This window comes from Nematostella vectensis, chromosome 7 (genome assembly GCF_932526225.1).
Source record: "Nematostella vectensis chromosome 7, jaNemVect1.1, whole genome shotgun sequence".
Lineage (NCBI taxonomy): Eukaryota > Metazoa > Cnidaria > Anthozoa > Actiniaria > Edwardsiidae > Nematostella > Nematostella vectensis.
Window position 1 is genome coordinate 15,431,616 of NC_064040.1, and position 9,460 is coordinate 15,441,075.

General features: G+C 42.5%; 2 protein-coding genes across 2 annotated transcripts; one reads left to right on the forward strand and one right to left on the reverse strand.

Moving 5' to 3' along the window:
* The first annotated feature begins 979 nt into the window (after positions 1-979).
* On the forward strand, positions 980-3,811 carry LOC5511850 (39S ribosomal protein L11, mitochondrial). The gene is made up of 4 exons (XM_032381253.2): positions 980-1,134; positions 1,880-1,975; positions 2,790-2,883; positions 3,138-3,811. Exons 1-4 carry the CDS (start codon positions 1,042-1,044, stop codon positions 3,308-3,310), a joined length of 456 nt encoding a protein of 151 aa, XP_032237144.2. The 5' UTR covers positions 980-1,041; the 3' UTR covers positions 3,311-3,811.
* Positions 3,137-9,437, reverse strand: LOC5511877 (zinc phosphodiesterase ELAC protein 1). The gene is made up of 3 exons (XM_001632161.3): positions 8,993-9,437; positions 7,326-7,802; positions 3,137-4,229 (listed from the first exon to the last, which is right to left on the reverse strand). Exons 1-3 carry the CDS (start codon positions 9,357-9,359, stop codon positions 4,045-4,047), a joined length of 1,029 nt encoding a protein of 342 aa, XP_001632211.2. The 5' UTR covers positions 9,360-9,437; the 3' UTR covers positions 3,137-4,044.
* Positions 9,438-9,460: the final 23 nt, after the last annotated feature.

Sequence of the window (9,460 nt, forward strand, 5' to 3'; positions counted from 1 at the left end):
TAGAACCAAATTATACAAATTTCCCATAGTTCTCCGTGATATGTACTCTTATACACCACGATATCCGTCACCACATGATCAAAATGTTGTAGAGTCATGATACGCGAAGTCCAGAGTTACTTGCGCTCCTCCTTCGATCGAACAAGGGTTGTGTGACGAATCTGTGATATGTCCTCTGATTTGCTATAGCTAACAACCAATCAGAAAGCGAGATTACGCGCCTCACTCTTTGAGGACTTAAAGGTGTGTTGGATTTTTTTTTACCATATGTGTATTCTAGCAAACACTTTCAAGCCCCTTCTTTGTTAGCTGTCACACAATACTGACATATGCGTTGTTAAAACAATAAAAAGCAACAACAAAAAATTATTTAGCATAAATTCTATGCTAAATACGCACGCAGCTACCATATCTATAAACGATCTTTTGGCCCTTTTCCTCCCAGGAGGACGAAAGCGATGGAGAAGAGGGCAAGAGACAGACACCTTTACTTGTCTCCAAAGGCCAACAAGCCCCCGTCCATCGAGGCAGACCATCTCGCCGTCGAGAGGGAGGGTTCCAGCGCGGATTTCTAATCGGGCGTAGATTTTAAGTAGTTGTTCTCCACAAAGGGCTCTTGAGGGAAATTTGTGGATTTAGGCATAGATGACGTAAAAATTAAAGTAGAGAAAGCACGAAAAACTAAACAAAAGAAAAGGCTAGAAAGGCAAAATTGAATAGGACTCATTAGCAATATGCGCGGAATATGTGCAGGCTTTTTTAAAGGTTACAAGCATAGAATTTTCACCAGAATTGTATAATAAAAACTGTTCCTTAAGGAAAGTCCAGTTTCGCTGAAAAAAAAAAAAGCGATCAACATCGCGCCCAGCATTCTAAAATAATTCCCCTTTTACCCCCCCCCCCCCCCCCCAAAACAAAATGGAATAAAATAAAGAAAAACAAATAAACTGATAAAGAATTAAAGCACTAAAAAACGACAGCCTTTACGGGTCTCCTGTGGCGCAGCAGGTAACCGCTGGCTAACTGTGGGCTCGGTTGAAGATGGCGGCTAAGCAGTTGAGCGGTGTATTGAGGACGTACATTGCGGCCGGTAAAGCGAGCCCTTCGCCCCCACTAGGGCCCGCCCTGGGCCAGGTATGTAGAAACTGTCACATAAACTAGACAATTATGCCCACAAACGAATACGAATCAAGCGCCTTCTCATAGGCAAGGTTGTTAGATAACTTCCAACTTTATTGGAAGACGTTGTCAAGATTTTTAGGAGATTCCATCGAGTATTGTCACTCACACACAAGTCATATTCCCTTACTTTGTCACTAATACTCCATACCTTGACCCCCAACCACATATCTAAAAAATGCACATCCATCTTCTACTTCAACTATTGGGAAAAGTTAAGGGTTTTTGCAGAATGGCCCGCATGGTACCATCTTATGCATATCTGTCAACCTCCGAAAATCTCAAGGCTTGAGAATTTTTTTGGGGTAAAGGGGTGGGGTATATTCATTTTTTGGGGGGAGGGGTGGGTTTAACCTTACAGGCGTTTGACATATAAAAATCCACTTATACTGTAGATCGCATGAGGGTGTTAGATAAATTGCGCTACGCAAGTGAATTATTGTTTCAAATATTTTAATAGAAAATAGGCAAAATGACGGTTTTCTATAGAATACTTTTTCAGAAGCGATAAAAATCGCTAAAAGCGGGAGATTTGGTGCTTGGCGTGGGAGAGCAGGAGAAGGGGTCCAAAATCTTGAGACTCCCGCCTTATGCGGAAGAGTTGACAGGTATGCTTATGTGATAATGCTTACACATCAACTAGCCCTCATCATGTTTATTCTTGTAGGAATACTATGCTAATACTTTCATTTATCTACAGAGAGGAGTAAACATTGCTCAGTTCTGTAAGGAATTCAATGACAAAACAAAACACATTATCCAGGGTGTCCCAATACCCACCATCATTAAATACAAGGTATGCTTATTTTCACTGTTAGAACCCCAATTGGCGACTTAATTCAAGTCATATGACTTTCTGAGTGGCAAATTCACAGATATGGCTGCAATTGCCATGCCAAGGAATGAAAAAAAATATTATTTTAATGATTTGTAAGCACTGAATAAGTTTCTTTTTGATATTGTAATTTGTTGCTAAAAGCTAGCCTGCTTGCAGGCGTTTACCCAGTGTTTTTTTCGCTATGCGTTAAGTCGTGGTCGTCACCTTGTTTTTGGCCGCGCTAGCTTGGCCACCGAGTAAACGCCTGCAAGCAGGCTAGCTAAAAGCCAGAGCATGTGCAAGTTTTCCACCCACAAGTCACATGATTTCTTAATGCAAGTTTCCTATAGCCACCATATTCCAATACAAGGTATGCTAATGTTCACTCTTAAAACCCCTGGTATTATCTTGCATGTAGGCAGTAGACTGTCTCATTATCACAGAATAAACCTAGATTTGGAATCATCACTACCATGTTAAACAAATAAAATAATGGCCCTAAGGCCTGATAAAAATTGGGTGATTTAAGGCAGTAGACTGTCTCATTATCACAGGAAAAAAAACCTAGATTTAGAATCATCACTATCATGTTAAACAAATAAAATAATGGCCTAGGGCCTGATAAAAATTGGGTGAGGGTGGTGTGTACCAAGATGGCTGCATCCATAATAAACTCTGTGTTTTTTTCTGCAATAAAAACGCAGCCCATTGCCTGCAAGGATGCTAATAAGGAATTTGTTCTTGCTTGGAAGGTGATGGTAAATAGGTTGTAGAATGTTATTTATATCAACAGGGTGATAGGACGTTTACCTTTGAGACAACAACACCCACTGTGTCACACTTTTTGAAATCTGCAGCAGGAATAGAGAAGGGTGCACAAAAACCTGGTGAGGCTTTTATTATTATATATTATATTGTGGGTTAGAGTTAAGGCAAGGTAATGCAAACTCAGTTATTTCTCATAAAAATCCCATCCAAGATAATTATTCTGAAGTGTTGATCAGTTTACTTGTGAGACTTGTGTTTACTTGAAACCCGGTATGGGTGATTCACATAACCCTGTTGAAACTAACCATCCATAAGTCATATGTCTTTTTTATCTGTTACTTGTTTAAATGTGAGTTTTTTCTTTTCTTTTTAGGACGTGAAGTTGCAGGCACAGTATCGCTGAAGCAGATTTATGAGATTGCAAAAATCAAGCACCAGGACAAGGCATTTAGAAATGTTCCCTTGAAGAGTGTTTGTAAGACTGTGATGGGCTCAGCCCATAGCATGGGAATCAAGATAGAACCAGGGCGTGATGCTGACTCATGACCTGAGTTGATAATGTTCCTTGAAGAGTGTTTGTAAGACAGGCTCAGCTCCTAGCATGGATATCAAGATAGGACCAGGGCATCGTATTGAATCCTGACGTAGTGAAGTCCTGAGTAGTCTCCTGTGCAGTCATCCTTAGTGTCAATCTCTAATCCCTCCTCAAGTTCCTGTGTCTCCTGAAGAAATTTTTTAACTATTGTACAAGATGGTTACTAGTATTATTCTGCAAGTTTTTGAGCTGTAAGAAAATTCATGTATACGAAGGCCAAAGCTAAAGAAACATGTGTAGGGCCAGAGCAAGAAACAGACTGTCATTGAGGCAAAACCCTCTCACTCACTGAAAAGTTGTGACAAGATTATTATAAATAACTTTCTGAATCATGACCTAGGCATGTGGTTGGTGCAGATCATATGACTATGGCCCTGAGGTAAAAGTAAGGCAAATTAAAAAAAGCAAACATTTTTCACAAGATGTTGTGATAAAATTTCAACAAACACAAAGCTGGTTTGAGTCATATCTTAATCATCATCTATTATTATAAAATACCTGGTTTATTCATTTTAACTGTAGCTACAGTATATATGTATTTATGATATTAAAAGTAACTGTAGAATGTAGTAGAATGCCTGTGTTACTTTGAACTAAACTTGTATAAATAATATATGTAAATTGGGTTTAGTAAATATTTTAATTTTATTTCAAGCACTAGATTTCCACTATGATATATTGCCTCCTACTTTTGTAATGGTATGACAACTTTGGAAAAATCACTAGCTGCCAGGACTCTATCACAGCTAAATGCATGCGTTGCCTGCTGGACATGTTTTGCCACAGAGTCACTATCCTTGTATCTTTGACTAAAGTGGGTTAAGACCAGTTGCTTGGCTTGTATTGTCTTGGCAAAAGCTCCAGCCATTCCTAGAAGGCATGAAAGCATGACAGTTAGACATGGCAGATACACTGTGCAGACTGCACAGAGCTACTATGTAAGGTGTGTGGGTTCCTGCACAGAGCTACTATGTAAGGTGTGTGGGTTCCTGCACAGAGCTACTATGTAAGGTGTGTGGGTTCCTGCACAGAGCTACTATGTAAGGTGTGTGGGTTCCTGCACAGAGCTACTATGTAAGGTGTGTCTGCACAGAGCTACTATGTAAGGTGTGTGGGTTCCTGCACAGAGCTACTATGTAAGGTGTGTGGGTTCCTGCACAGAGCTACTATGTAAGGTGTGTGGGTTCCTGCACAGAGCTACTATGTAAGGTGTGTCTGCACAGAGCTACTATGTAAGGTGTGTCTGCATAGAGCTACTATGTAAGGTGTGTGGGTTCCTGCACAGAGCTACTATGTAAGGTGTGTGGGTCCCTGCACAGAGCTACTATGTAAGGTGTGTGGGTCCCTGCACAGAGCTACTATGTAAGGTGTGTGGGTTCCTGCACAGAGCAACTATGTAAGGTGTGTGGGTTCCTGCACAGAGCTACTATGTAAGGTGTGTGGGTCCCTGCACAGAGCTACTATGTAAGGTGTGTGGGTCCCTGCACAGAGCTACTATGTAAGGTGTGTGGGTTCCTGCACAGAGCTACTATGTAAGGTGTGTGGTTTCCTGCACAGAGCTACTATGTAAGGTGTGTGGGTTCCTGCACAGAGCTACTATGTAAGGTGTGTGGGTTCCTGCACAGAGCTACTATGTAAGGTGTGTGGGTTCCTGCACAGAGCAACTATGTAAGGTGTGTGGGTTCCTGCACAGAGCAACTATGTAAGGTGTGTGGGTCCCTGCACAGAGCTACTATGTAAGGTGTGTGGGTCCCTGCACAGAGCTACTATGTAAGGTGTGTGGGTTCCTGCACAGAGCAACTATGTAAGGTGTGTGGGTTCCTGCACAGAGCTACTATGTAAGGTGTGTGGGTCCCTGCACAGAGCTACTATGTAAGGTGTGTGGGTCCCTGCACAGAGCTACTATGTAAGGTGTGTGGGTTCCTGCACAGAGCTACTATGTAAGGTGTGTGGTTTCCTGCACAGAGCTACTATGTAAGGTGTGTGGGTTCCTGCACAGAGCTACTATGTAAGGTGTGTGGGTTCCTGCACAGAGCTACTATGTAAGGTGTGTGGGTTCCTGCACAGAGCTACTATGTAAGGTGTGTGGGTTCCTGCACAGAGCTACTATGTAAGGTGTGTGGGTCCCTGCATAGAGCTACTATGTAAGGTGTGTGGGTTCCTGCACAGAGCTACTATGAAAGGTGTGTCTGCACAGAGCTACTATGTAAGGTGTGTGGGTTCCTGCACAGAGCTACTATGTAAGGTGTGTGGGTTCCTGCACAGAGATACTATGTAAGGTGTGTGGGTTCCTGCACAGAGCTACTATGTAAGGTGTGTTGGTCCCTGCACAGAGCTACTATGTAAGGTGTGTGGGTTCCTGCACAGAGCTACTATGTAAGGTGTGTGGGTTCCTGCACAGAGCTACTATGTAAGGTGTGTGGGTCCATGCACAGAGCTACTATGTAAGGTGTGTTGGTCCCTGCACAGAGCTACTATGTAAGGTGTGTGGGTTCCTGCACAGAGCTACTATGTAAGTTGTGTGGGTTCCTGCACAAAGCTACTATGTAAGGTGTGTGGGTTCCTGCACAGAGCTACTATGTAAGTTGTGTGGGTTCCTGCACAAAGCTACTATGTAAGGTGTGTGGGTTCCTGCACAGAGCTACTATGTAAGGTGTGTGGGTTCCTGCACAGAGCTACTATGTAAGGTGTGTGGGTTCCTGCATAGAGCTACTATGTAAGGTGTGTGGGTTCCTGCATAGAGCTACTATGTAAGGTGTGTGGGTTCCTGCATAAAGCTACTATGTAAGGTGTGTGGGTTCCTGCACAGAGCTACTATGTAAGGTGTGTGGGTTCCTGCACAGAGCTACTATGTAAGGTGTGTGGGTCCATGCACAGAGCTACTATGTAAGGTGCGTGGGTTCCTGCACAGAGCTACAATGTAAGGTGTGTGGGTTCCTGCACAGAGCTACTATGTAAGGTGTGTCTGCACAGAGTTACTATGTAAGGTGTGTGGGTTCCTGCACAGAGCTACTATGTAAGGTGTGTGGGTTCCTGCACAGAGCTACTATGTAAGGTGTGTGGGTTCCTGCATAGAGCTACTATGTAAGGTGTGTCTGCACAGAGCTACTATGTAAGGTGTGTGGGTTCCTGCATAGAGTTACTATGTAAGGTGTGTGGGTTCCTGCACAGAGCTACTATGTAAGGTGTGTGGGTTCCTGCACAGAGCTACTATGTAAGGTGTGTGGGTTCCTGCACAGAGCTACTATGTAAGGTGTGTCTGCACAGAGCTACTATGTAAGGTGTGTGGGTTCCTGCATAGAGCTACTATGTAAGTTGTGTGGGTTCCTGCACAGAGCTACTATGTAAGGTGTGTGGGTTCCTGCATAGAGCTACTATGTAAGGTGTGTGGGTTCCTGCATAGAGCTACTATGTAAGGTGTGTGGGTTCCTGCACAGAGCTACAATGTAAGGTGCATGGGTTCCTGCATAGAGCTACTATGTAAGGTGTGTGGGTTCCTGCATAGAGCTACTATGTAAGGTGTGTGGGTTCCTGCACAGAGCTACTATGTAAGGTGTGTGGGTTCCTGCACAGAGCTACTATGTAAGGTGTGTGGGTTCCTGCACAGAGCTACTATGTAAGGTGTGTCTGCACAGAGCTACTATGTAAGGTGTGTGGGTTCCTGCACAGAGCTACTATGTAAGGTGTGTGGGTTCCTGCATAGAGCTACTATGTAAGTTGTGTGGGTTCCTGCACAGAGCTACTATGTAAGGTGTGTGGGTTCCTGCATAGAGCTACTATGTAAGGTGTGTGGGTTCCTGCATAGAGCTACTATGTAAGGTGTGTGGGTTCCTTGCATTCCAAACTGTTTTTGTCAAAGATTTTGACATTGGGTGTGTGTGTGTGTAGAGGGCGGGGACGGAGACTCTAAAGTTAGGGTAAGATGTTTTAGGTTTGGGGGTTCTGAGAAAGATACAACAATTTTACCTGGGGTTGAGTGCCCATTCTCAATAGCTTTTTCTTTCAACTCATCTTCAAGAGTTGCTTCATGGATGACACAGTCTGCTTTATAAGCAAGGTTTTCAATTGCAGAAGAATCACAAGTATCTCCTAGAATGACCACCTTACGGCCTGGTCTTGATGGCCCCAGCACATCCTTGGGGTCAACCACAACACCATCAGATGTGGTAACTGATTCCCCATTTTTTATCTTAGCATAGAGCGGCCCTGGTGGTACCCCCTTGCTTTTCAGTAGGGCAGCATCAAGCGCCCCAGGCTGGTCCTTCTCTTCGACAACATAACCAAAGCATGTAACTCTGTGTTTTAATGGAGCTGCAAAAACTTGTAGATCACCATCCTTGCATATTTCCCATACACCTGAAGGGTTTTCATGGATCTCTCTCCCCATATTTTCATCAGGGTGTAACAAATCCACCTCAGCTGTCACTTGACTTGAGGTGGAGTCTTTGAGGGGAAATAAAAATTATTGACACAGGCACAATAAATGACATTAAGGCTTTTTTACATGGCGGTCTAAGTAATATGTGAGGGTGTGTATGTTTTTTCGAGGTCCTAGATATCATCAAGTTAAAAGGTTTCTTGTTTATTCCTTGATTAGAAGTCTTTATTTTTTTAGAAAAATAAACACATTTATTGGCAAACAAAAAAGATCAACATATAGGATGCAGATATAGAAGGAAATGAATTTTAGCCCTTTCCCTTCAACCTTCCAGTGGTTAAGGTTTGCTGATCTAAGTACCTTATTACACTTAATTTTTGCATCACTTTAAATTTCGCTATTTTAAAAGATCAGCGAAAAATAAAGTGATGCAAAAATTAAGTGTCGTGAAAATTAAGTGAGTACACAAGAAGCGTTTGGGGGAAATATTGCCGTTTAATAAGCTTTATGAAAACACCTTATCTATTCAGTCATCTAATGCACATATAGTTTGGTAAGAGGTTGAGTTGGACTTGAATTTATAGAAACTAAATTTAGCCCACAAATTTTTTTTGTTACAAATTGTTTCCGTTTTGATGATTACAGCACATTTTAATTCCACATGTTTTGCTTGATTTTATTATCCCGAAATCGCGAAAATAAAGTGATCTGGTTTTATGAAAAATCGGGAAATAAAGTGTTGCGAAATATAGCCCCATCTCAAAATTGTGAAATTTTGACGTCATGAAAATTTAGTGTAAAAAGGTAACGTGTGGGCAGGGTGGGTTATGTAGTTCCTTTTGGGGATTAAAACATAATCCAGTTAATTATTAAAAATGCTCTGCTGATGCAGCATTTTTTTCTTTATCATCGGGGTGATTTCAGCGATTAAGAAGGGTGTGGTGGCTGTGTGTTGGGGTGGGGGTGGGTGCTAGAATACAGGTGCATTCCCAGGGTTGGCCAAGGAGGGGATGTGCAGTCATAGGTATCATGGAAAAATCTTAGTATCTGAAGATTCCTTAATAAGAAATGACCCACTTTTTGGCCGCCAAGGGGGGGCGGACCCCCCCTGTGTATGCACCTGAGAATACAACTGATGTGATTGCAGAGCAATTCATGAATCCTGATACTCAGGTTCCCAAGGGTGACTTTCATATGATAAATTGGTGACTTGAGGGTTATGAATAAAATCAAATATCTTATCAGTCCACTATACCTGCAGTATGAATCTCATGAATTGCATAAGAATAGCCAAGAATGGACTGACATAGATCTAACGAAGTTCTTAGATATTTCCTCAAGCCAACAGGTCCATATATATCGACATGCTTGTTCTCATCAGGTGCTGTGAGTCCTATAGTACACAGGAGACCCGGTAATCCAAAGACGTGGTCTCCGTGTAGATGAGATATGAAAATCTTGGTGATTTTCGATGACTTGATGACACTTTTTGTGAGTTGAGTTTGTGTGCCCTCGCCGCAGTCAAACATCCAACACGATCCATTATACCAAAGTATCACACAGCTTGCGCCTCTGTGAGGCGTTGGATAAGCCGATCCTGTTCCTAAGAAGTGAATTTCCATTGATTTTCCACCTTAGATTCCCCTCTTTTTGTTTACTGTGCCAATCCACAGGGCTCCCACTTTTAGCGCGAAAAGAAAACCGCAAAGGCTCATGAAAGGAA